Source organism: Podarcis liolepis (assembly GCF_965112155.1).
Source record: "Podarcis liolepis genome assembly, chromosome: 13".
Taxonomy (NCBI): Eukaryota; Metazoa; Chordata; class Lepidosauria; order Squamata; family Lacertidae; genus Podarcis; species Podarcis liolepis.
Window position 1 is genome coordinate 10944944 of NC_139573.1, and position 27410 is coordinate 10972353.

General features: G+C 47.4%; 4 protein-coding genes across 4 annotated transcripts; 2 read left to right on the forward strand and 2 right to left on the reverse strand.

Annotated features, from left to right (window-relative positions):
• The first annotated feature begins 137 nt into the window (after window positions 1-137).
• Window positions 138-10816, forward strand: LOC310692329 (zinc finger BED domain-containing protein 6-like). Its single transcript, XM_083473074.1, has 2 exons — window positions 138-997; window positions 7239-10816. The coding sequence occupies exon 2, from the start codon at window positions 7251-7253 to the stop codon at window positions 9930-9932; it is 2682 nt and encodes an 893-aa protein (XP_083329200.1). The 5' UTR covers window positions 138-997; window positions 7239-7250; the 3' UTR covers window positions 9933-10816.
• An 8626-nt stretch (window positions 10817-19442) lies between these two features.
• Window positions 19443-19976, reverse strand: LOC310691497 (histone H4; the record flags this gene model as incomplete). Its single annotated transcript, XM_083471291.1, has 1 exon — window positions 19443-19976. One exon carries the CDS (start codon window positions 19974-19976, stop codon window positions 19665-19667), a length of 312 nt encoding a protein of 103 aa, XP_083327417.1. The 3' UTR covers window positions 19443-19664.
• Window positions 19977-23354: 3378 nt separating this feature from the next.
• On the reverse strand, window positions 23355-24051 carry LOC310691953 (histone H2B 7-like). The gene has a single exon (XM_083472247.1). It carries the CDS (start codon window positions 23899-23901, stop codon window positions 23521-23523), a length of 381 nt encoding a protein of 126 aa, XP_083328373.1. The 5' UTR covers window positions 23902-24051; the 3' UTR covers window positions 23355-23520.
• A 125-nt stretch (window positions 24052-24176) lies between these two features.
• On the forward strand, window positions 24177-24827 carry LOC310691952 (histone H2A-IV). Its single transcript, XM_083472246.1, has one exon. The coding sequence runs from the start codon at window positions 24314-24316 to the stop codon at window positions 24701-24703; it is 390 nt and encodes a 129-aa protein (XP_083328372.1). The 5' UTR covers window positions 24177-24313; the 3' UTR covers window positions 24704-24827.
• The last annotated feature ends 2583 nt before the right edge of the window (window positions 24828-27410 follow it).

The following is a 27410-nucleotide window of genomic DNA, read 5'->3' on the forward strand; positions in this document are numbered from 1 at the left end:
CAAGGATGTAAATGACCAGGATTCGAACGCTGGCGTGCTATTGGGCGGCCCGGGAGACCTGTGAAATAAACATTTCAGCTGCTGCCTCAAATTAAAAAGCCACCCTGATTATATATTCAAATATTAACTAGAAAAGCAAGCAAACAGACCTAGATAGATCAGATTGATAGATCCAGCCTTTTCCTCTACTTTTGCCTGTTGCTAGGTTGCAAAGCTCTCATAAGGAAAATAATTAAGGGCTGTAGTTCATTATCCCGTGAAATTTTTAAAAAGCAGAAAACGTGAATTTATTTTACGTACATGAGAAATACCGGCTGATGGGTTGATTTAATTGCAGCAGGGGACGGGAAAACACGCAGGGAGGATCAAAGGAATCGTTGCATTTTTCTCTCCTTTTTTAGCATGCAGTATTTGTCGAGGATGCATAATTGCAAAAGAGAATTTTCGCTAAGGGCTGGATTCAGTTCCTTTCACCACCCACCTGGTACTAATGCCCCAGAAAAATTCAGTGAGTAAACGTGTAGGACTGCGAATGCACTCCTGTACACACCTCGCTAGGAGTAAATCCCAGTGGGGCTTGCTTCCGAGTAGCTATGCACAAGAATCGACACCTCACTCCCAATCCCTCGCCAAGCAAACCTACGAAAGTGTGGGTCGTGAAATGAATTTTGCGGAAGGAAAAAAAGAAATATGGGAAGTGAGGTTTCCTGTAAGTTGTTTTTTTTAACATCCGGGTGTTAGGTTTTTCTTCCGGGTGCTTTTTGTTCCCTTTTTTACGTTTTTATATATCGTTTTGGAATAGATAGCCTGCCCTGCGAGATTTTAAAAGATAAATAAATGATAATCTGTATTTTTAAAATCGGGCGTCGTTTTGCGCGTGTGCGTCTTTTTGCAATAAGGCGTATCGCTTACTTGCAAGCCATCTCTGCAAAAAAAATAATAATAACTGAGGGATTGGGTTGTTCCTGATAGTCGGCGCAGCTTCCATCTTGGATTGGTGAGTGTGTCCCGCTTTTAAGGGCGAAGATCGCTTTTGTCTCTCGTGCTTTGGTATCAGAGAAAGGCGTTGCATCTCCTTTTAAGCCACTCCTTTTAAGTTAAAGAATACGCCTGCGGGGAAGAGGGAGGGGGAAGGCGTAGCAATGGCGATTCCCCCCCCCTTTTAAAAATATTTATTTATTTATCTGTTGTTCTCTTCAGCAGTAACGTTTTAGATTTCACGCATATTTCTCTAGCATCTAAAAAAAATAAATTACAACAACCCTCTAAGGTAGGCTAGAGCTAGTCTCTCTACCTTTCCCATGTTAGGGGAACTTCTCAATCCTGCTTCCCTTCATGTTGAAAGACATTTAACTGGTTAAATGGAACAATATTGTTCCTTTGTTTATTAATTACCTGCCTTTAACCCTAAGTGCACAGGGCGGGTTACAGCATTAAAAAAAAAAAGCAATATTGAAAAATAATTCAAAACAATATGTCGATAGACAATCAGAATAGATAGAGATGAACAATACTGGGGGGGGGGGTCCCCTCTGTTTCTCTAGATGCTGCTGCATTCCAGCTCCCATTCTCCCTGACCATTGGGCATGCTGGCTGGGGCTGCGGGGGGGGGGAGTTTTGAGCCCAGCAAGGTGCAGACTTCGTTGTTCCTGATATCTAAGAGCTTCTGGTCAAGGTGCTCAGAAAGGAAAATCAGTGGTGGGATTTCCCAACCAGCTTTAAACACCTTTGGAGAATGTTTTGTTCCTGCTGGAGGAGGTCTGCAAAAGGCTACGCTGGGTGAACTTCTCAAGAGAGGGAGTTACTTCTAGAGTAGCAGCACCTCTACCACCAAGGGCTGTAGCTCAGCAGTGAAGCATGTGCTATGCATGTAGAAGGCGCATAGGGACGTAGGGCTGGGGATGTTGCCTGCCTGCCCGAAACCCCCAGAAAGCTGCTGGTAGTAGACAATACTAACACCCCTTCCAACATTTATCCGATGAAAATAGAGGACTTCTGTACAGTGGTACCTTGGTTCTCAAACTTAATCCGTTCTGGAAGTCCACTCCAAAACCAAAGCATTCCAAAACCAAGGCGTGCTTTCCCATAGAAAGTGATGCAAAATGTATTAATTCGTTCCAGGCTTTTAAAAGTCCACTAAAATAACAATTTAACATGAATTTTACTATCTAACGAGACCATTGATCCATAAAATGAAAGCAGTAAACAATGTACTGCAGTCTCACAATCAATCAATCAGTGGCTGAACTAGATTCCACACAGTCAACAAAAAAAGAGCCTCAAAAACAAAAATGCAAAATAAATAGCAAAAGCAGACAGATCTCAGCGTAACACGCAAAACGGAAGTGTGTCACTCAAATCGGAAGCGTAACACTCAAAACGGCGCATATTCGGCTTCTGAAATAAGTTAGCAAACAGGAACACTTACTTCTGGGTGTGATAGGATTGTTGAGGTCTTAGGTATATGTTAAATGTTCATAAGTACCAACCAAGCACGTACATAGATCAGCCAAGGAAGACCAACCTGAAACCATTTTGATTCCCAAACTGAGCAAATGATTTCTCTGCAAGGTCAAAGTGGGAAACCTCCCCATTGTCTTTTCCTTCACAAACCCTGTCTTAGGGGCACATTTAAGATATGAATAGGGTGTGAGCCGATGACCTGGCCCAGGAACTAAATATTTATCATTACAAAAGACTGGCCAGGTTCCCCAGGCAATCCAATCAAGTAAGCAGGGTATCCAATCAAGTAACCTGCCAGACAGGAGATAAACAACAACTGGAGAAAAACAACATTCAATTTTCTGTTTTAGACCACCTCTTCTGTGATGTAGGTATGATGTATATGGGGTGGTGGTCTTGAGCTACACCCCTTCTGTGATGTATGATGTTTCTGGGGTGGTCTTGATCTACAGGGTAGCAATTTCAAAAGTCTATATAAGGCCTTGCGCGCCATTGTTCTGGGTTCCTCCTCTCTCCTGCGTGTGAGGGGAGCACCCTGTTGCAACAGATCAATAAAGATCAAGCTTACTAGCTGCTTTGCTTCTCAATAGTCTCTGGTTGGCCTCTGTTATTTTCTCCTACCAATAGGTAACCTAAGTAAGGACTCTATATGGGCTCTTGGATACCCCTTAGGCGAAAAGGGCATTTTTTGTTTACAACATGGGTTTGCAGTGTTTGGGTTTCAAGTTGTTTGAGTACCAAGACATTTGAGAACCAAGGTACCACTGTATTGTAAGCCTCTTGGAGGCAGAGATCTGAGCTATCTTTGCAAAATTCCATGAGCATGAAGTAGCCCCATAAGAAAACACCTGGAGCAAATGGAGTCAGCAGCAAAATAAAATAAAGAAAATCCTTCCAGTAGCAACTTAGAGAACAACTAAGCACACGAAAACCCATACCAATAACAAACTTACAGATAGGTAGCCGTGTTGGTCTGCCATAGTCAAAATAAAAAAAATCCTTCCAGTAGCACCTTAAAGACCAACTAAGTTAGTTCTTGATATGAGCTTTCGTGTGCATGCACACTTCTTCAGATACACTGAAACAGAAGTTGCCAGATCCTTCTATATAGTGAGAAGGTGGGGAGGGGTATTACTCAGAAGGGTGGTGGGAATGGGAGACTGGCAGATAGCTGAGACGAGCCTGTTGACGACCCTTAATAGGTCTTACAGGAAAAGGCAAGGGGTGAGAAGGTGAGAAATGTCTCATTATACATGACTCGGCCATTTCTCACCTTCTCACCCCTTGCCTTTTCCTGTAAGACCTATTACAGTCGTTAAGAATCGTCAACAGGCTCATCTGGAAGGAATTTTTTTATAATAACAAACTTAGTTGGTCTCTAAGGTGCTACTGGAAGAAATTTTTCTATTTTGTTTCGACTACGGCAGACCAACACGGCTACCTACCTGTAACTAGCAAGAAAATAGTGTGTGAAGATGGAAGATGGAGGATTTCAGCCCCACTGTATGCCCCCCTCTATACCCACCCAATCCCATTTATTTACCATTTTCCTGCTCCCAAGAGTCAGTAAGATTCTCTGGCCATTGCTCCCACTCAGTGGTGTTGTAAACAAAATCTGCCCTTTTTTCCTTATGGGGTATCCAAGAGCCCATATAGAGTCCTTACTATATGGTTACCTATTGGTAGGAGAAAATAACAGGCCAACCAGAGAATATTGAGAAGCAAAGCAGCTCGTAAGCCTGATCTTTATTGATCTGTTGCAACAGGGTGCTCCCCTCACACTCAGGAAAGGAGGAGGAACTCAGAACAATGGCGTGCAAGGCCTTATATAGATATTTTAAATTCCCTGCTTGTGGAGCTCAAGACCACCCCTCCATACATCATACATACATCACAGAAGGGGTGTAACGCAAGACCACCCCCCACATACCTACATCACAGAAAAGGTGGTCTAAAACAGAAATCTGAGTGACTTGATTATCTTGTCTGACAGGTTACCCTGGGGAGCCTGGCCAGTCTTTTGTAATGATAAATACTTACCGTATTTTTCGCACCATAGGACGCACCGGACAATAGGACACACTTTGTTTTAGAGGGGGGAGAACAAGAAAAAAAAATTTCTCCCCCTCTCTGCCCAGCGTCCCTTCAGCGAAGCGGCAGCAGGCGCTGCGCAGAGAGAGGGATAATTTTCCCCCTCTTGTTTTCCCGCTCTAAAACAAGGTGCCGTTTAAGGTGCGTTCAGGCGGCTACCTTGGAAGCTTGGAGAGCGAGAGGGGTCGGTGTGCACTGACCCCTCTCGCTCTCCAGGCTTCAGGTTCCTTTCGACCTGCTCTTTGGGGCTGGCGGGGGAAAGCCCACCACCAGCCCCAAAGAGCAGGTCAGGGAGCAGCGGAAAGGCGCAGCGGAGAGGCTCCTGCCATAGCCGCATGTCACCTCTCCAGCCGGGAGAGGGTCGCGGGGCTATGGCTTCTTTAGCCCCGCGCGCGCTCTCCCAGCTGGGGAGGTGACGCGCGGCTATAGAGGCTCCTGCCATAGCCGCGCGTCACCTCTCCAGCCTGGAGAGGGTCGCGGGGCTATGGCGTCTTCGCTCCATAGGACGCACACACATTTCCCCTTCATTTTTGAAGGGGAAAAAGTGCATCCTATAGAGCGAAAAATACAGTAGTTCCTGAGTCAGGTCACAAGCTCACCATATTCAAACACAGACATACCCTTAACTCAGGATTTGTGAAGGAAAAGGCAATGGGGAGGCTTTTCCATTTTCCTTTGACCTTGCAGAGAAAACATTTGGTCAGTTTGGGACAGTTTGGACATTTGGTCAGTTTGGGACAGTTTGAAAATGGTTCCAGGTCGGTCTTCCTGTGCTGTTCTATGTACGTGCTTGGTTGGTACACTTATGAACATTTAGCATACCGTGTATCTAAGACCTCAAAATTCCTATCACAGTGGTCACTAGTCTCTTCCTATCCCCACTTTTTTGACCTATAAAACTTGGCTTTCCCCACGTCTGCAGGTTGCGAACAATTCTGGTTTGACTACATAAGCCATGGCCTCAATGTCTGGAAAAAATAGTATTTATTTATTACATTTCTATACCACCCATCAGCTAAATCCTCTGGGTGGTTGAGAAACTTACTAAAATGCAAAAGGCAGTACGATTACAAACAGTATATGGTGATGCTAAAAGTCACTGTGGTCGTTGTATTTTTGGACTGTATGTAATGCAAGTCCTACTACAATTCTATGATTCTAATCAAAGTAGGCCCATTAAAGTTCAGTGGCTGTTATGGAGGTTGTTTTGTTTTTATGCTATAACGTATATATATATTAATGCTTTCAAATGTGTTGTAAGTTTCTTGCCTTTAGTTACCAAGTGACAAAACAGGTCTAATAATAATAATGAACATGACTAACTGAGGCCCGTTAATTGTAATGGATCTACTCTGAGTAGGGCTAGCAGTGGCGACAACCAATTGTTTTGGGGGCAGCCTTAAAGAGCGGGGTTGGACTAGATGACCCTTAGAGTACCTTCCAGCCCTAGGAGTCTATGCTTTGAAGAGATGAAACGAGAGGAGTGGGCCACGCTGGCACCTCCACACCAGTGCAAGAAGCTCCGTTATCACACCGGTGGCTCAGCCTCTCGGAGGAGCAGCATAGCTTAGCCAGGGTCCACACAACCTTGGTTGGAGGAGTCGAACCTGTGTCCGATCAATCAAGAGAGGTCAGGGATCGAGTCTGGTGTAGCCAGGATTCTGAGGCCTATATGGTGGTGGGTGCAGAACAGGATTAGAAACTCAGATATAAAAGCTAGGCGCCAAATGGCTCCTTCAACTAGGGCTACATCATCATCATCATCATCATTATTGAAACAAAACAAAATAAAATAAAAAAATAAAATTCCTTCCAGTAGCACCTTAGAGGCCAACTAAGTTAGTTATTAGTTGGTCTCTAAGGTGCTACTGGAAGGAATGTTTTTCTTTTTCTTTTCTTTTGTTTCGACTACGGCAGACCAACACGGCTACCTACCTGTAACTACCACTACGGTGGTACCTCAGATTAAAAACTTAATTCATTCTGGAGGTCCATTCTTAACCTGAAACTGTTCTTAACCTGAGGTACCACTTCAGCTAATGGGGCCGCCGCACGATTTCTGTTCTCATCCTGGAGCAAAGTTCTTAACCCGAGGTACTATTTCTGGGTTAGCAGAGTCTGTAACCTGAAGCGTCTGTAAACCGAGGTACCATACCACTGTATTAATATTATTACTATTATTATTATTAAAATTTGCCTACTGCTCTTCATCGGTAGATCTAAGGGCAGTTCACGAGAAAACAACAACACAGAAAATACATAATGGCACAATGGGTCAGTTCATCTGCCTGTTTGAGCCCACCCAGGGGCAGCTGTGGGCAAGATTCCTGCACTGCAGGGGGTTGGACTAGATGACCCTCGGGGTCCCACCCAGCTCAACAATTCTATGATAAGAACAAAAGCAAAGCAGTAACAGTTTTGGAACACATTTAATAGGCCATCAGATGTTACGTTCCATGAAAGATTGCCCAGAAGCTAATGAGAACCTTACGCTGACAGAGATGTCCCACCCTTGTGGTGTGAAAAGTTGTGGGTATGGGAGGGGAGGTGAAGGCGGGACAGCGCATTGGCCTTTGTTTCCTGCATTTGAGTGTCTGCTTTTAAAAGGAGCCGCTGGGCTTTGAGTGATCAGAGAGAACCTGCCTGGAGTGAAACGCTTGTGTTCCTTTTCCTCCCCTTCCCAGGGCTCCTCTGCCATGATGCCAAGGCGCGGCCGGGGCAGAAGAGCCCAGCTGGCGACTTTTACCCGGAGAGGCGTGGCCCTCCACCTCCAGGAGCCTCATTTCTCGGGCGCGTCGGAATCCGGTGTCTCCCGGGAACCGTTCCCCGTCATGGCTGCCCCGGCGGTGTCTTTGCAGCCGGCGATGAAGGAGGAGGAGGAGCCCGGCCCGTCGACGACAACCGTGCATGACTTCTTCTCCTATCTGAAGGAGAAAGAAGATGAGGAGGACGAGGACACGGCAGAGCTGGGCTCTTTCTCTCCGGCGGCATCCAATCAGCTGGGGGCGAAGGAGCCCGGCCACCCCGAGGCTCAAGAGATGCTCTCGTACCTCAAGAAGGAGGAGGAGGACGACGGAGAGGAGGTCATTGAGAGAGTGTCGTTCTCCCCGCCCCACGTCCTCCACCCGCAGTCTGCTCCTCCAGGGACCTACATGCCCGCCGGCACCATGGGCAGGGCGGGCATCGAGATGGTGCATTTCTTCACCCCCATGACGCACACCTCTTCCCACCATCACCATCACAAGCGCGGGCGCGAGCGGGAAGTGCTGGTGGTGGACGGCATCCCCACGCACGCCCCCAAGAAAACCACCTCGGCCGTGTGGGATTATTTCACCCTGGATCCCAGGGAGCCGTGCGTGGCCGTATGCAGCACTTGCCAGAAGCGGGTGCGCAGGGGCAAGGACGGGGGCACCCGCCCTGGCACCACGGCCCTCCACAAACACCTGAAGGTGCACCACGGGCTGCACTTGCCGGGTGTCGCGGTGGTCCCTCCTTCGCCTCTGATGCCCCTGAAGGAGAGGCCACACGGCCCGACCATTGTGGTGACCGAGCCACCTGCCCCGCCCTTCCAGCCCGCGCGCCAGGAGAGGAACCAGCCGTACTACCCGCCAACGCACTCAGCAGCCATCCAGCTGGCTTCCGAAACGGCCTGGATGCTTGCCGTGGACATGCAGCCCCCGTCATACGTGGAAAGCGACGGGTTCCGCCGGCTGATGGCCACCGCCCAGCCCCGCTGGAAAATCCCCGGGCGCGCGTTCTTTGCCACGAAGGCTGTGCCCGAGCTGTCCAAAGTGGTGTCCCGAGCTGTCCGCCAAGCGGTGGTGGGCAGCGTGGGCCGTACGGTCCACATCGCCATAGACACCTGGTCGGGCCGGCAGACTGCCTCCTACATGTCGGTGACGGGGCACTGGGTGGCTGAGTCGGCGGGCGTCCTCTCGCGGCATCACGCCACCTTGTCGGTGTGTGCTTTCGAGGGGCCCTGCTCAGCCGAGGACATCTGCTACAAGCTGAGGGAGGTGCTGCAAGACTGGCTCTACGACCTGAAGACCGGGGGCGTGGTCCTGGACGACGGGGCCAACACGGCAAAGGCCGTGCGCGAGCTGCGCCTCAAGTACGTCCCTTGCCTGGCGCGCTGCCTGAAGCTGGTGGTGAAGGCCTTCTTGGCGGCCGACGCCCACGTCGACCGGCTGCTGAAGACGTCCCGGAGGATCTGCACCCGCTACAAGCGCTCAACGGTGGTCCGGCGGCGCCTGCTGGAGGCACAGGCCATACTGGGCTCGCACCGGCAGCCGGCGGGGCAAGAGCCTCCCCGGAGATCCAACTCCACGCTGCGGATGCTGGAGAGCCTCTACCGGGAGCGGCAAGCCGTCAGCGCCATCTTCGAGCAAGACGAGGAGGCCGCCTTGCTGCACCTGACGCCGCCGGACTGGAAAGTGGTGAAGTGTTTGGTGGAGATCCTCAAGCCCTTTGAGGATGCTGCCACGCTGGTCACCCGCCCAGACGCCACACTCTGCCAGGCTCTCCCTCTGCTGTGGTTCCTGGAGGAGCAGCTGCGGGCCTTGAGGACCAGGTACTACCAGGAGAACAACAACACGGCGGCCCACCTCACCACACAGGCCCTGGACTGCCTGGAAGCCCAAAACCAGCTGAGCGAGATGAAGGGCACCCTCATCTGCCGGGTGGCCGCCTTCCTCGACCCCCGCTTCAGGGACATCACCACCATGAAGCTAGGCGGGGCTGACACGGGCGACGCAGCCATGTTGAGGGAGCACATCCTCGACTTGGCCACCAGGTCCTACGTACCTCCGGGGCCCGACGCCGACTTCTCCCCGATGGGGCGCTCGTCCCCGCAGCAGCCCAGCGGCTCCAGCGGACCCCCCGGCTCGGCGGCGTGGCAGTTCACCATGAAGCGCTGGCGGGCGATTACCAAGAGTGACCCCGCCATGGGCCTGGCGTCCGAGGGAGGGGCAGCGGCGGCCCTGCGGGAGATGGAGGAGTATCTCCACGACAACGTGGACCACATTGGGGAGAACGCCGACCCCATGCTGTACTGGCAGGGGAAGATGGGGGTCTGGCCAGCCCTCTTCAAGGTGGCCCTGTTCCATTTTGGGTGCCCGCCTACGTCGGTGCCCTCCGAAGACGTCTCCGGCGGTGCCGGTTCGTTGGCGGACAGGGGACACCCCAAGGACCTCTCCCCGGCCAACGTGAAGATGCTGACCTTCATCCGAAAGAATCGCCACCTCGTCCCGCAAGACTGGAGGCTCTCTCTGGGAGACCTGCCCTCCTCGCAAGGCGCCATGGGGTCGAGGGAGGACTTGGATCTGGAAGACGAGGAAGACCTTTTGACGGCGGATGAGGAACTGGAGGAAAAGCAGTGAGGAGCACAGCCATGTGCTGAACCATTCTCAGTAAGGGGGCAGCTTTCGTGGGCGTAGTTGCCTCGCAGAAAAGGAGGGAGGGTAGGAATTAGTCCAAACCTGTTGTGAATTTTGTCTGTTGTGTTTTAAAGTTAAGGACTTTGATTGTTGTTGTTGTTGTCGTGAGAAGTATTGGACGACGGAGCCGCTTCCTCTGCAGGCGGGACTCCCTCGCTGGACCTGTTTGAAGACTTGCTGTGCATTAGAGCAGGATCTTGCCTTGTGTGGCCCACTGAGGCGAATGCAACCCGCCAGGTGCTATGGTTGGCCCAGCAGTTCCTCGGCAAACCTCCAGTCAGTTACATCGGACTGCAGGAGTAAAAAAGGTTGCCAAGCACAGCTGCAAAGCTTTGAGCAGCCCTCCATTGTGTAACCAAGGAGTAGTCAACCTTTTTATACCTACCGTCCAGTAATGCATCTTTCTTGATGGTAAAATTTCCTTACTGCCCACCAGTGCTCGATGGAAGGAGGATTTAGCTTGTGCCGTAGAAGCCCCTACCGCCCACCTAGAATCCTGAAACGCCAACAAGTGGCTGGTAGGGACCAGGCTGACAACCCCTGGTGTAGCCAGTTTTGTGAATGAAGCCGGAATGTGCTGCCCGTAGTTGTAGAAATCCCCTTTTAACAATGATGCTGTGCGTTGATTCTGTCTTTAGAAATGGTGCTAACGTGGGGGGGTGGGGGTGGACTTTAAAGAAAACAAGTACTTGCCACTTTTAGACTCATTTTAACTGGATGTTTCGAAGCAGTTGTTTTTAAAATCCTAGCTGCTCTCCCGAGTCACTAACATGAAATAAGATCAAAACGAAACAAGCTACTCAAATAAAAACATTCCTTCGAGCAGATGAAGGACTTGTGTGTGTTTCATTTTTATCCCTCTTGCCCCTTCAGTCACAGCTATGTTAGGAGCCCAGTTTTGATATGCAAAAGAATTGCATAGGATCCCCTGCCAGGAGAGGTGGCGATGTCGTCACTTGGTTAAAGGTAAAGGGACCCCTGACCATTAGGTCCAGTCATGACTGACTCTGGGGTTGCAGCGCTCATCTCGCTTTATTGGCCAAGGGAGCCGACGTACAGCTTCCGGGTCATGTGGCCAGCATGACTAAGCCACTTCTGGTGAACCAGAGCAGCACACGGAAACACTGTTTACCTTCCCACCGGAGGGTACCTATTTATCTACTTACACTTTGATGTGCTTTCGAACTGCTAGGTTGGCAGGAGCTGGGACCGAGCAAGAGGAGCTCACCCCGTCGCGGGGATTCGAACCGCCGACCTTCTGATCGGCAAGCCCTAGGCTCCGTGGTTTAACCCACAGTGCCACCTGCGTCACTTGGTTAGAGAAGTCTAAAAGGAGATGTGACGAATTGTGTGGCAGAGGAGGGTCAGTGGTGGCTGTTAGCCACCATTGCCAAATGAAACTTCCATGATCAGAAGCAGTCTATCTCCCAAGTACCAGCGGCATAACTGGAGCAGCAGTTTGGGAGGGCTGTTGCTATCATGCCCTGCTTCGTTAGCTTCCTGGGAGGCATATGCCAGGCTACTGCAGAACGCAAGACTCTCAAATTGTATGGTTTGTCTGAGCCCACATGGCTTTTGCTACATCTCGCCCCACACTTATTTATGGGGGCAGTATTACCTCTTTATAGGGATGCGGATGGCGCCGTGGGTTAAACCACAGAGCCTAGGACTTGCCGATCAGAAGGTCAACGGTTCAAATCCCCGCAACGGGGCAAGCTCCTGTTGTTCGTTCCCTGCTCCTGCCAACCTAGCAGTTCGAAAGCACGTCAAAGTGCAAGTAGATAAATAGATACTGCTCTGGCAGGAAGGTAAACGGTGTTTCCGTGCGCTGCTCTGGTTCGCCAGAAGCGGCCTAGTCATGCTGGCCACATGACCCGGAAGCTTTACGCCAGCTCCCTCGGCCAATAAAGCGAGATGAGTGCCGTAACCCCAGAGTCGTCCGCGACTGGACCTAATGGTCAGGGATCCCTTTGCCTTTACCTATTACCTCTTTATTCAGCCAAGAATATTCTTCCGGACAGCTCGAAGAGCTCAATAAGACAGTCCTTGCCCAAAAGTTTACAATTCAGGACACAAAAGGAAACGTGTCATTAATCACAAAGTTCCTATTATCAGCTGGAATGGAAAATCACCAACCCTACTTTGAAACTTTAAAAAGTTAAACTCCTAAAACAGATTTAAATTATTTCAACTTTCAAAGCACCTGGGTAGGCTTGTAGAATGTTTTCAGCAGGTGCCAGAAAGAAAACCTGTGATCTTGTAGGTAAACTGGTCCCAAGTTGTAAAGGGCTTTATAATCTAATATTAACACCCTGAATTTGACCAGGAAGCAAATTGGCAACCAGTACAGATCTCTGAACACAGGAGTTCTCTGCAGACAAGGCTTCACCCTTGTTAGCGATTGTGCTGCAGCATTCTGCACTTAAGGAAAGCCCCTCTTAGAGCATGTTGCAGTAACCCAGTAATTCATTCATGCTTTCTGCTTCTGTCTAACTACAACCACCTGCAAAGAACCTTATTCTTTGCAACAGCCCCAGGTTCTCGGCAATTTCATGGCAGACGTGTTGGATTCTGACCCCTTACATTACCTACAGAGGGATGGTGGTGGAGAAGAAATCTTGAGATGCTAATAGCCGTTCACTGGGAAGGGACCCCCTTCTTTCAGGCAGGGCTTTTGTGCCTGGGTTAAAAATGCAACAGGTGAAGTTTCTCCCACCCATCACGGCATCTTCACCCCGGGAACATTTCACCAGGTGAGTTTCTGTCACATTTAAAGCACAGGGACCCAGCTGAGAATGAACCAGGAGATTAAAGGTGGAGGCTTCAAAGCAGGCGGGCATGTACTCTGAGTAAGGGTCTTAATAACTCTGGAATTTATCCAGAGCTGTTTCTCCTTGGTCTGTTTTATTTACATCCCACCTTTCTTTCAAGGAGCTCAAGGCTTTCCCCCTTCTGCATTTTATCCTCACGAAAAGCCCTGTGAAGTAGCTTAGGCTAAGAGACAGTGACTGGCCCAAGGTCAGTGAGCTTCATGGCTGAGCACAGATTTGAACCCTGGTCTCCCAGCTCCTAGTCCAGCACTCTAACCACTACACCACACTAGCTCGTACATGGCATACACGTGCATGGATAATAGCACTATTTCTGAGGGTTGGTTTCCATAGGGTTTTAAAGTCAGAGATGGAACTTACAGTCCAGCTTTCTGTTCAGTGCAGGAATCCTACAAATTGCAGGATATGACTCCTTCGTGAGAGATGGTGCTTAAACCTCCGCTTTAAAAGTTATATGTGAAGGAGAGCCCCTCACCTTTCAAGGCAAGTCAAAGGAACTTTCGCCTTCCCTGATGGACAGCCAAAATCTGCTTCTAGGGAGTTTCCAAAACCCCTCTTCCCCCACCATATGAAAAGACCACACGTTTGGCAAGTTAATAATCGGTTTACCTACAAACTCTTCAAAGGTCAAGTTTGTGTGTTTTTCCATACATTAGTCAGAAAAGTTGCACAAGCAGTCAAACTGAGCTTAGTTGCAAAGTGATGAAAATTTCTAAATTATTGGTATAGGAACTCGGGAGGGGCTTGTTAGAGCTATACAGCTAAGCTGGCGCAACCAGCTGAGACCTCTTCACATGCTGAGTTCATCAGGTAAACAAGGGGGAAAAGGCTTGATTACCTAGTGATTCCCAAGGTGAGCTAAGCCTGGCCAGGCATCTTACTCTATGGTTTTAACCCTCATGTGCATTAATTATACTTAAGAATGTTGGCTATATGAGGCTGGTTATCTATGCCAGCCTGCCCCGTGTAGGGCACAAGCTTCCTCATATTCTGTGTGACAGCCTGTCTAATAATAATAATAATAATAATAATAATAATAATAATTTATTATTTATACCCCGCCACCTGGCTGGGCTTTCCCAGCCACTCTGGGCGGCTTCCAACAAAATATTAAAATACAGTAATGCATCAAACATTAAAAGCTTCCCTAAACAGGGCTGCTTTCAGATGTCTTCTAAAAGTCTGGTAGTAGTTGTTCTCTTTGACATCTGGTGGGAGCGCGCTCCACAGGGAGGGCGCCACTACCGAGAAGGCCCTCTGCCTGGTTCCCTGTAACTTGGCTTCTCGCAGTGAGGGAACCACCAGAAGGCCCTCGGAGCAGGACCTCAGTGTCTGGGTAGAACGATGGGGGTAGAGACACTCCTTCAGATATTTGAAGACAACTATCATGTCTCTCCCAGGCTTCATCTAGGCATCCCTCAGCTGGTGGACCACTATAAGAACACCGCTGGCCTAGACTAGATGGTTCTTTGGCATGACGTCATGTCCTCCATAGAGATTAATGATCGGCACAAGAAGACTACCATGGAGAATACCACTACCAGCCATGAGTGCTATGATCCACCTTTGCTGTTGGAAACAATATACCTTTGAACACCACATGCTGGGAATCACCATTAGGAAGAGTAGATGTAGCTGATGTAGCCGAAATGCAACTCTGATCATCCCTCGCAAGCCTGGCTAAGGACTAGGCATGATGAGAGTTGTATCTCAGCAGCATCTTGGGAATCAAAAGTACCCCAGACCCGGTGTATGCAATGAAATAAACCAGATTGTGGTCAACAAGAAACTTCTTGCATAACAACATTGGGACTAAAGGTGCCTTAAAACTCTTGCTTTTTTGTTTTTAGTGTAGCGGACCCACCGTCTCCAACCTGGTGCCCTCTAAATGCTTTGGACTAGCACTCCTGCATTCTGACACAAGCTAGTGGGAGTTGTAGCACCAACCACTGGAGGCCAGTAGGTTGGGGAAATCTATAGAGCAGGAGGGAGGCGTTTTTGGACCTCCTAATGCTGCTGAACTACAGCTCCCACCACCCCTGGCCATTGGCCAGGTTTGCTGCAGCCGATGGGAGTTATAGTTCAGCAACATGTGATGGGCTAAAAGTGTTGGGATACTAACAAAAAGTTCCCCACACCTACTGTCTATCTAGTAAGTAGAATAGCACACCCATCCCTGGATATTTGAGGCAGGGCAGGACTGGAGAGCAGTTCAGTTTTCAGTCGTTTGTGTGTTTATAAAGAAACACGAGCCCCCTCAAAAATTCGTTTGGGGGGGCTCAGCCCCCCCAATAATCTCGGGCGGCGGTGGGCGCCGGGCCGGGGGAGGGGGGCGGCCGGCCTGTCTCCTTGGCAACCCCATTGAGCAGCGCCGGCTCCCCCGGGAGGGCCATCCCCCCGCGCCGCCGATCGCCAACACCGCCGACGCTGTGGCTGCCCGAGCCCGAGCCTGAGCCCGAGCCGAAGCCCGAGCCAAAGTCAGAGCCAGAGCCCGTCAGTCAGTCAGGAAGGAAGGAGAAATGGGGAGGGAGACGAGGGAGGAAAATTGCGCGCAGGGTGAAGAAAGGAGAAGGGCGAACGAGACGAGCTTCCAACCCAAAAAAGGGCTGGAAGACTGGGAGGATGCAGGATCGGGAAAGAAAGCGACGCCTTCCCCGCCCGCGACGTCGCCCGCTTGTCATTGGCAGCGCAGCGGGCGCCCAGAGGGGCTGGGCACCGGCGCAGGGCTGCTCCGCAGCCGCGGAGGACAGCTGCGCGGCTAGCGAGGTGCGCCGCGTAGAGCGCGGCCCTTGTGTGGCCCGGTGGCCAGGCAAGCTCGGGCGGGGACCCCCATGCGAATCTAAGACGGGAGAAGAGGGCAGAGCAAAGGGGGTCCCTTCCCCAACCTCCGGCTCTGAGACTTCCCTGGTTTAGACCACAGTGCCACTTAGCAGTATATAAATAGTTTTATAAATAAATCAAAAATTCCCAGCATTTTAGTGCACATTTCCCCTAATATATACATTTTTAGCAAGCAATTCCCCCTCCAGTCTAATGCATTTCAGTATGATAATGAGTATCTGCACTTTATATACATTTCCCCCTAATATACACATACTTGTACACAACTACAAGAAAACTGCATTGCAAATTTTGGAGAAGAGCAATCTTTGAAGGAGAGCTGCATTTTGGTTCATGCATTCTTTTAGAAAGTACAAATTCGGTAATTTTAGAAAGTACAAATTCGGTAATTTTCGCAAAAAACAACAACCTGCAACTCTCCCACTATCCCATTTGGTGGGCCTCAGGATCCTAATAAAATCCTAATAAAATACAAAGTAGATTCTATAAGACTGAAGTCTGCCCTCCCTATGTTTAATTACTTTCTCACAGCCACATCAAGGCGACCATTTTACCACACATTGTGCCACAGAAAAGCGAAAGGATTTTCTCTTCTTCTTTTTTTATAAATATTTTATTAAGTTTTCAAATACAAAGTTAGAAACATACACTGAAGAAAAAAGTAAAAGAACAAGAAAAAGAAAAAAAGAAAAAGAAGAAAAGAAAACCAACCATTCAACACATTTTTATATAACTAACTGGACTTCCTCGCATCTCCCTAACCCTGCATTCTTTATAATAAAGATATCAGCAAATTATTACCTTGTTTCGTACCTTATTTTGTACTTTTCAAATACTATACCTCTAAATTTAACATACTTTTCATCAGTTACTTATATCTTAAATTAAACATAGTATTACCTTAGATTTTGACCTTTTCTTACTTAAAATATAATTTCCTGTTTCCCAAATCTAATTGCTGAAGCTATAGTTTCCGAATCGTGTAAATTTTTAACATTCATACAACTTATATTGTTTTTGTAAATAGTCCTTAAATTTTTTCCAGTCCTCTTCCGTTGTTTCTTCTCCCAAATCTCGGATTCTGCCAGTCATTTCAGCCAGTTCCATGTAGTCCATCAATTGCGTCTGCCACTCTTCCAGTGTGGGCAAATCTTGTGTCTTCCAATATTTTGCGATAAGTATTCTTGCTGCTGTAGTTGCATACATAAAGAAAGTTCTATCCTTCTTTAACACTTTCTGGCCAACAATGCCCAAGAGGAAGGCCTCTGGTTTCTTGGGAAAAGTATACTTAAATACCTTTTTTAACTCATTATAGATCATTTCCCAGAAGGCCTTCACTTTTGGACAAGTCCACCAGAGGTGAAAGAATGTCCCTTCAGCCTCCTTACATTTCCAACATTTATTATCAGACAGGTGATATATTTTTGAAAGCTTGACTGGGGTCATGTACCACCTATAAATCATTTTCATAATATTTTCCTTCAAGGCATTACATGCCGTGAATTTCATTCCGGTGGTCCATAACCTTTCCCAGTCCTCAAACATGATGTTATACCCAATATCCTGAGCCCATTTTATCATGGCTGATTTGACTGTCTCATCCTGAGTGATTTTCTCTTCAACCTGCCCTCCATCCTCTTGCAGAAAACTCTTTGCCTGCCCTGCCCGTATCTCGTTTTTGCTTTTTAATTCCACACACGCACCCTTCGGACTTCGTGGCAATCGGGTGCGCGGGTGCATTTCCTAAGAGAGTGAGGACCCCCGCCTCCTCCCCACCTGCTCCCTCGCCAGCCAGCCAGCCGCGTGCCCTAGCCGGAGAGCCCCGGCCGTCCCCGTCGCGCAATCGGCTGGATCTCCCTTCAGCAGGCCGTGCTCACAACTCGGCCCAGGGACCCCCAGCAGCGGATCTCCGGCTCAGCTGAAGAATCCGGCAACAAGCCCCCTCCTCCCCAATCGCTCCGCCGAAATACGCTCCAAAACCCCCCAGATAGGCCGCCGGCTGCCAAGTCTAGTGGCGCCCTGAGCGAGGGTCTCTCCCCAACACCGCCACCTCGAACTGCGTTCTCCCGGCTACCCGAGCGAACCAGCGGCAGGACCCCGGTATGGGCCCCCCCAATATTTTTTATAAGTCGGCGCCCCTGTAAAGAATGCCAATTCATTTGTGAATTTCTTGCGCGACTGCAATCGTCCCCCATCCCAAATCAACCTTCTGCTCCACAAACAGGAAATAGGTGCTCTGCAGCAAAGTTTTCATGAAACACATACAGTACTAGCCATCCATCTGCTTACTGCAAGGTAATCCTGTACAGATCTTCTTTTTAAAAACAAAAAGAAAAAGAAACAACAACCTTGGAAGTGACTGACTCAAAGTGGGATCAAATGTTGCAGGGCCCCCGATGCTAGAAATAAGCCATCCTGTTTACTAGGAACAAAAATAAAAATAAAAAGTAAAATCAGACGTGCGTGCAGAACATGAAAAGTATTTGCCCCTAAGGAGACACCTTGAAAGATAACATACGAACACAGATAACAAGTTTATTTACAAAATGCATCGCTTATATTTTACACACACCAAGGCAAGAGAAAATAACCAGCATTTCTGTGTGGTTTTTTTTACTACACATCACCTTTTCATAAAGGATGATTTCATTTTCCTTCCCCTACCCCTTGATTAAAATTAACACAGAATTAGCTGAGTCGCCAAGGCCTGAGACGGACGGCGCAATCCTGCACTTCTATCTCAGATGTAAAAGTCATACTGACTTGAACGGGACTTGCTCCCGGGCAGGTATGTATCCCCCTGTGTCTCTATATATAGATAGAAATTCTTTTTTGAAGATAAAAACCATTGAATCACACACAGGTAGGATTGTAAAGTAGGAAGCATCAGGGTTTAGGCTTGACGATTTTAATCTGCCACTTCATGCAGGAATTCCTCTCCCGAAAGTAAGGTCCTGAAGTTACTTCGTTGCACTTTTGGAGAACTCAGGGAGAGACTTCATCCTTTATATAGTGACAATACAGACCAATCCACGTGCAGCAGAGTGGCGCAGCGGAAGCGTGCTGGGCCCATAACCCAGAGGTCGATGGATCGAAACCATCCTCTGCTAATTTATTTCTATTTATTTGGACAAACACGTTTTCTCCTACCTCTAATGTCGCTCCCTATTTTTATTTAAAATAAAATAGGCGCTGCAATAAAGTTATGGGGAGCTGAGGGTGGAGGCTTCCTCGGTGGAACTTTGCAGGAAATCAGGAAGAATATAAAGCCCGTCGTTAATTTCTTGCTTCGTTGACTTATAGCAGCGTTTTTATTGTTCTTATGCAAATCTACTCAGAAGTCTCGCTGGAGTACAGAAGGACTGACTCCCAGGAAAGCATTTTAGGAAGGAACCCCAATACATTGATTTATGCACTCTAAAAAAAAGTGATTGTAAAAGAAAGGAAAATTTAAAAAAAATATTAGCAGAGGATGGTTTCGATCCATCGACCTCTGGGTTATGGGCCCAGCACGCTTCCGCTGCGCCACTCTGCTGCACGCGGCACAACGTGTATTGTCAGTATATAAAGGATGACGTGTATTTTTTCTTTTCTTAAGCGAAGCCATCAGTTCTGCAAACAAGAGCGTACTGCATTCTTTGACCAATAGTTTATTTTAAAGTAGTCACTTGGCAATCAAGAACAGCTGCTTTCACCCAATGAGACGAAGAGAGCTTCTAATGCAAAGCATTCAAAGGGAATAAGACACTACGCAGGAATAGAGGCCAATTATTTTTATATGAATGGTGGCCATTTAAGTTATTAGAAGGCTTCTAAGGTGGCAAATAAAACTTCCCTGGTCAGCATGTTCTAAGAGTTTCCTCCCCTCCACATTTATTTTTGAAACTGCTCGATTTATTGAATTTGTATTAGAACAAAGACAGCGACTGGCTCTTTTCCGGAAAAGGTGGGTGGCCCTGAAAAGGGCCTTTTGTTGATATTTTGGTCTGGAAGCGGAGGAGCCTTAGCCGCCGAAGCCGTACAGAGTGCGGCCCTGGCGCTTGAGAGCGTAGACCACGTCCATGGCGGTGACCGTCTTCCTCTTGGCGTGCTCGGTGTAGGTGACGGCGTCGCGAATGACGTTCTCGAGGAAGACCTTGAGGACGCCGCGGGTCTCCTCGTAAATGAGCCCGGAGATGCGCTTGACTCCTCCGCGGCGAGCGAGGCGGCGGATGGCGGGCTTGGTGATGCCCTGGATGTTGTCGCGGAGAACTTTGCGGTGCCTTTTGGCGCCTCCTTTCCCCAACCCCTTACCGCCCTTTCCACGTCCTGACATCTTCACAAATACTACAGCACCAACCAAATGAAATTTTGCTGCTGTCCAAGCCGGTTTATATACAATGCAAACCGACCAGAATGAAAACTAAGAGGCGAAGCCTCCCGCTCCATTCCCAGGGGAAAAAACCTTGGCGGGCAAGTTTGGTTCTATCCAATGAGAAGAGGTTTGGGTAGTTTCAAACCAGCCAATCGGCGCCCTCGTTGTCCTTTCAATTTGAAATTGTTGTTGGCGCCTTCACAGTCTTCCCGCTTTAGCGTTTTCGTGGCGGCAAGATATCATTCGCGTTATATATATATTTCTATGCTGCTATGACAGAATAGCTGAAAGCGGCTGGTGGCAGTATGTATGTACGCAGAATTCAACCAGGAACAAATAATAACCAATTATAAAATGAAGCCCAACCTAATTATGTATATATCACAAGATACACAGCTATGAAAAATCAATAGGGCAACTATAAGCACTGTCCACTCAGAAGTAAATTCTACTGAGTACAACAGGGCTTACTCCCAAGTGTGTATATACAATTGCACCCCAGATTGTTCTGGAATTTGGGGGTTCCAAAAATCTTTCCAACTGAGATGCTTAAAAAGTAAGGATGAACATAGCCAGCCTTCCTAGCTATGTACCAGTACTGTGCTATGTCCAGGAAAGAACAGTGGCTAAGATTCCAAGACACTAACATTGTTATTTTCCTTCCTCCATCATGCTTCCCAACTTCTTGATGTTTTTCATAGAAAGTGAAGACTGCCTGCGGTCTATTGTGCCCATACAAAAGGGGTGGGGGAGAATACACTCCATATTTGTAAAGGGAGGGTGAACAGGAAAGATCTTGACAGACGCACAAAAAGTTTTTTGCGTGTGTGCAAATGCTACATCCATGGATTTGCCCATTTTTATTTTCTAGCAGGCTTCCTGTAGCTGTTTATTCACCTAGCCAACAGAAGCACCGATGCTATAGCCTTTTCATTATACACAGCAGAATAGGAGACCACTTAAACCTAGAGATCTCAGGTAACTTTTGTGATCCTCAACACTTATCAAAGTTTAATGAAGATGTGTTGAAAAGGTCCTAATGAGTGGAGCTGTGGACAAAACACTTTCATGATACATCTTTGGTATATTCACTTGAGGCCAGCTATTTAGACGGACAGCAGGGCATCACTGGTGCTGCAAAAGTGCACCCAATTGCTGAGATATCTTGTAGCCTGATTTCTTCAGGTAGTGTAACATCAATTCAACAAAGTGTTGTCAGCTTAACAACCTCTTTAACACAAAAGAGGTTGCTGAACAGTCTATGTTCAGATAATACCCAGGCACTTTATCACAGATTGTGTCAAAAGGGGCTGAACCAAGATATTTTGTAGATTCAGAGACCCTGGATGATCCAAAGAAAAAAAGGACTGGGGGACCATAAATATGCAGTGTTTGAAACAGATTCTTTTATATATACAAATGCTTCTGAATACAAGTTGTTGGAAACTGCACTGCAGGAGAGGAGAGTGCTCATGCTCAGCTTCTGCTTGCTGGTTTACCACAGGCATCTGGTTGGCCACTGTGATCACAGGATGCTGTGCTAGATAGGCCATTGGCCTGACCCAACAAGCTCTTCCCATGTTCCTATAGGATGGTCACATTAGCATGAGTTGAAGCTCCTCGTGCTGCTTGCCTGCCTTTGCTCCTGTGAATACAGCAACATGGATAACCAGTGTACAATCTACAATTGTTTAGCAAACCTATGTTACATTAAGACAGGGGTAGGCAACCTAAGGCCCCGGGGACCAGATCTGGCCAATCGCCTTCTAAATCCAGCCTGCGGACAATATGGGAATCAGAGTGTTTTCACATGAGTAGAATGTGTCCTTTTATTTAAAATGCATCTCTGGGTTATTTGTGGGGCATAGGAATTCGTTCATTTCCCCCGCTCAAAATAGTCCGGCCCGCCACATGGTCTGAGGGACAGTAGACTGGCCCATGGCTGAAAAAGCTTGTTGACCCCTGCATTAAGAGGTGGCAAAGAAGTTGCTTCTGTGAAATGCTTTTCATTAAAGCACTATTACACATAGTCTTATATTATGTTTATATCCCACCTTTCCAGCCAGAAGCTCAATGTAGTTCTCCCCCTCCCCATTTTTATCTTCACAACAAGCCTGTGAGGTACGTAAAGTTCACTGTGGCTGGCCCGAGGTCACCTTGGTTAGCTGAGCTGTGATTTGAACTCCGTTTATTTCAACTTTTCCAACTAACCTATAATAGTTCCCTGCGAATCTTTCATATACCTTCCTGCAACCAATGTGATCTCCACTTCAGACAGTATGCAGAAGTTTTCTTTGAGTGACCCAAGTTAAAAGATTGTAAATAAAGAGTAAGTACTACTGCACATGATTATTGAATCGATGGGTTACCAGCAGGGACCGGAATCTAATCAGACTTCAGGTGTTCCAATCAGTTATTGCTGATTGCTAGTACTCCCAGAAAAGTCTGCAAATTTAACATGCAGCCCTGATGTCCCCTTTCAGAATATTTTGAGACCTAGGTGCGCACTAGAACTTGGCTCCCCAAGCAAATGCAACTTTACACAAAACGTTACTGATTGAAAAGGAATTGGCATACTGACTTTGAAATAAGAACAGCTGTAACCCTAATCAGAAGACTGGTTGGGAACTGCCTCCCCACAATAGAGAAATGTTTCTGTGAAACATCTGCCTTATTGGCCAAACATACCACTAAACACATTTCTGTGTAGCAGACTTTGGAAGGAGAGAATGAAGGCGAGATGGAAACAAGTTGGTGATTTCAATAACTGGAGATTTGGAGACAGCTGAGAAAAGGGAGTTAATTTCTGGAGCACTCAAAACAGTATGAGCTTTCTGACTTTAAGAGACATAGGAAAAACAGGCCAAGTTGAGTAATCTAGTGGAAACTGAAAAGGACTTGTATAAAATGGGGAGGGAGGGGAAAAAATGAATAGAAGAAAAATGCATTGAGACAGGTAAGAGAAGTAGAGAAAGGAAGAAATAACTTGCCAGATGGATTCTAAAAATTCATCTGTCCAGGAGTGTAAACTTTTCAGGTGGGAACTTCAGGCCATTAAAGCATTAGGTGAAGAGATATATATTTATGTGATTATATCTTCCAAAAGTCTGGTGCTCTTTTGTTTAATTCACAAGTGGTAAGAACTGTGCCACGACTTAAAGGTAATAGCAATTAATGAAATTAAATTACTGGATCTAAGGTAAGGTGAATGTGTCCCATGTGAGCAATAGAAGTCCTCTCCCTACCGAAAGAAACACAGCTTCTCCCCTCATTTGCAGGCTAAGACTCAAAAGCAAAAGCTTAGCTTTAAGAGTATCTCATAACACAATAACGTAAACTTAACTAGCATTTATTTCCAAAAGACAGTTAACACACAAGTAAAGCCTCTTACATAAAGCTCACGCGCAGTTTTTCTAGCAAATTTAGCTCTTTTGCAGAGAAAGTGGGTGGCTCTTAAAAGAGCCGTTGGTTTGTTTAAAAAAGCTGCTGTGCCAAGAATAAGGAATTACTTGGAGCTGGTGTACTTGGTGACGGCCTTGGTGCCCTCAGAGACAGCGTGCTTGGCGAGCTCTCCGGGCAGCAGGAGTCTGACGGCGGTCTGGATCTCCCGGGAGGTGATGGTGGAGCGCTTGTTGTAGTGCGCCAGGCGGGAAGCCTCGGCCGCGATGCGCTCGAAGATGTCGTTGACGAAGGAGTTCATGATGCTCATGGCCTTGGAGGAGATGCCCGTGTCCGGGTGGACCTGCTTGAGCACCTTGTAGACGTAGATGGAGTAGCTTTCCTTGCGGCTCTTCTTGCGCTTCTTGTCGCCCTTCTTCTGGGTCTTGGTGATGGCCTTCTTGGAGCCCTTCTTCGGAACAGGCACGGATTTGGCTGGTTCCGGCATCCTGCTACGCTGAAACTGCGACCAACTGACAATATGTGTGAAAAAAGAAATGCTAGCAAAGTCTTCGCTGCACGCCTATTTATTCACCGTCCCCCCGCGGTTCGGCGCATAATCCTCCCGCTTTCCTATTGGCTCCTTTCGACGCCCTGATTAAGCAAGCACAACGCGCACAAAAGGTTTTCTGGAAACCAACCAATCATCACAATGGGTGACGTGGGACCTCGGCGTTTTCATTGGGCACAATGAGAAGCCGCGGTTTCATTGGACGCTGTGGTGGCTTTCAGCGTTCAGCCAATCGAAATTGCCGAGGCTGAGTCTCAGGGAGGGTATAAAAGGGCCAGAATCGCCATGTTGCGACTTACTTTTCCGGTTTCTCATCTTGAGTTGTTGTTTTACTTTAGAGGTTGGTATCATGTCTGGACGCGGCAAGCAAGGAGGCAAGGCTCGGGCCAAGGCGAAGACTCGCTCATCTCGTGCCGGACTCCAGTTCCCCGTGGGTCGTGTGCACCGTCTTCTGCGCAAAGGGAACTACGCAGAGCGCGTCGGAGCCGGAGCGCCCGTCTACTTGGCTGCTGTGCTGGAGTACCTGACTGCTGAGATCCTGGAGTTGGCCGGCAACGCTGCCCGGGACAACAAGAAGACCAGGATCATCCCTCGCCACTTGCAGCTCGCCATCCGCAACGACGAGGAGCTGAACAAACTTTTGGGCAAAGTCACTATCGCTCAAGGAGGAGTGTTGCCTAACATCCAGGCTGTGCTTCTTCCCAAGAAAACCGAGAGCCATAAAGCGAAGGCCAAGTAAATTCTTGTAGGATTTTGAGGAGACGTCGGCGACATTTCAAAACAGACAACAAAGGCTCTTTTAAGAGCCACCCACAATATCCAGAAAAGAGCTGATTTGATTACATGTATGTTTTCTGGCAAAATGAATTCGTAATATGGAATTTGTAGCTTAAGGGTCTTATGCTTTGCTCCAGTTCCTGCAACAATATCTGGTATCGCCAGAGCTTCAAATACTTTCTCCCGCCTTGTTTCAGTGTCACAGTGGGTATCTTCCGGGGTGAAACGGGAATCGCAGCACGGATCTAACATAAAGCTTATCCGGCAGAGTATCATTTAAGTATCTTAACTTTCCCCACATGAGAAGTTTGTGTAAGTCTGGCTTGCTGTGAAACCCTTCGCGCACTTTTAACCTGGAAGCCAGCCTCTGTTTTCTACTAGGCTTACATTGCTGTCTCTCGAGTTTCCCTCCTGGCTTACGTTTCTGGGCTCTTAGATGGCTATATACGCAACAATACTCTTTTTAGTCCTCCGGAGTTCTCCGGATACAAGTGTGGCTAGAATAAGGTAACAATAAAATGCAGACCGATAGCGTAACAATGTGTAAATGCGGTAATAGTACAATGTAGCAACCATCTCCCCTGCAGTCCCATAAAGACAGAAATACGTGGTGTATTGTAGGTCAGCATGTTTTTATTTCTGATGGAGGGGCTCAGGCATTGTAACGCACGTGCCGAAATAGCTCAGTTGGGAGAGCGTTAGACTGAAGATCTAAAGGTCCCTGGTTCGATCCCGGGTTTCGGCAATGGTTTTTCTTAATTCTTTATGATAGTGTGTGAGGTTCCCCCTGCTTTTTCCCGCCCTCCTCCTATACACACTAAGAAATGGTAACACTTGTGCAAAACCAAACTTCTTCCTGCATGTGTTGAAAGTAGAAAACAATTTTTGCAAACGTTCTTCCCTGTTTCCTCTACTGTTCAGGAGGAGGGAATTTAAGTATGTGCTTTTTGCTTCTTAATATCTGCAATGTTGTTCCTATTTGATTACGCTGACTAGGACTAGTGGAATTTGCTAGTACTCCAGATTCCAAATTCCCCACATGAATATAGGAAGAAAACCTGCTTCTTGGACCATGTTATGAAAGCATTAAATCTCTGTAAATTATGATAAAGCTGTATTAGCCTAATACACCCACCCATGTAAAATTAAGTGGAACCCATTTAAAATAGGAACAGCCAAGCCAATTTTTTTAAAAGGCATTCAGAATGTGTTCAACTTGGAATAACAGGTGTGATATCAAAGCATGTACACATAGCAGATAAGGAAAGCTGCATACAAAAGAATTAAATCAAGAGATATGCATGCTGATGTTGCAAGATAAAGCAGTTTAGGGCAGAGTTATAACTATTTTGAATGGTTAAAATAGGTAGTCAAGAAGATCCCTGCTGGAGCAGGTCCATAGCCCATCTACCTCAACATCCTGTTCTCCCAGTGGCCAATCAGATGCCTGTGGGAAACCCGAAAGCAGAACCAAAGCACAAGAGAATTGATTTCTTCAGCCAACCTAGCAGTTCAAAAGTATACCAGTGCAAGTAGATAAATAGGTATAGCTGTGGCAGGAAGGAAAACGGCGTTTCCGTGTGCTCTGGTTCCCGTCCTGGTGTCCCATTGCGCCAGAAGTGGTTTAGTCATGCTGCCCACATGACTCTGAAAGCTGCCTGTGGACAAATGCTGGCTCCCTTGGCCTGAAAACAAGATGAGTGCCGCAACCCCATAGTCGCCTTTGACTGGAATTAACTGTCCAGGGGTCCTTTACCTTTACTTTACCTTTTACCTCCTCCAGGCAGAGAATAGCCATTGTGGCTAGTGGCCATTGACTGTCTCTCCTTTATGAATTTGTCTAATTCTCTTTTAAAGCCATTGTAGAAGACAGCCCTGATATTTCACAACCACAATGATGCCCAAGTATATAGTCATGTAACGGGGAACCATAAAACTGTTAATATCTGACACTCATCCACTGACTCTTTTCAAATGCACTTCCTCCCTCCCTCCCTCTTGAGAATTTAATATACAGGAGGTTGTTAAATTGCAATGTAACCTAATCTGTGTTTCCTTAATCAGATACAGCAGAGCAGTTCACATCCAGGCTGAAAATGGCTGATTTCTTGCTGTAGTATGCAGGAGTTGTTTGATGAACCTGTGGCCTTCCATAATAACATTGGACCATGGTTAGGGTTGCCATATTTTGAAGTGCAAAAAAGAAGACACATTTTGCCGACTTCTACTCATGAAAAAGAGGACATATGGCAACCCTACACAAGCCTACACAGAAGTTTTGCTGCGTTCAGTGGAACTTACTCCCAGCTAAACTGAGGCAGGATTGCAGCCTGAGATACTTATTAAGGCCTATGGTTTTGTAGACTAAAGATCCCTAGAGAATATGCATGAAGGATTATGTTCAGCCTGAATGTTACATTCGCACACATATATATACATATACAAAGGCGTACAGAAGTGGGTGTTTGTAGGGATGTGGATGTCAAAGAGTGGACACTGAAATGTGAAGTCTATAGCAATATAAACACAGAGAAGCACAACAGACCCTTCTTTTGCAGGCTTCTGTAACCTAGTGCCTTCTGTAACCTGGTGCTCTTTGGACAATTGCCACAATCAGCACGAGCCAGCATAGAAGGTAGTCCAAAACATCTGGAGGGTACCAATTTGGA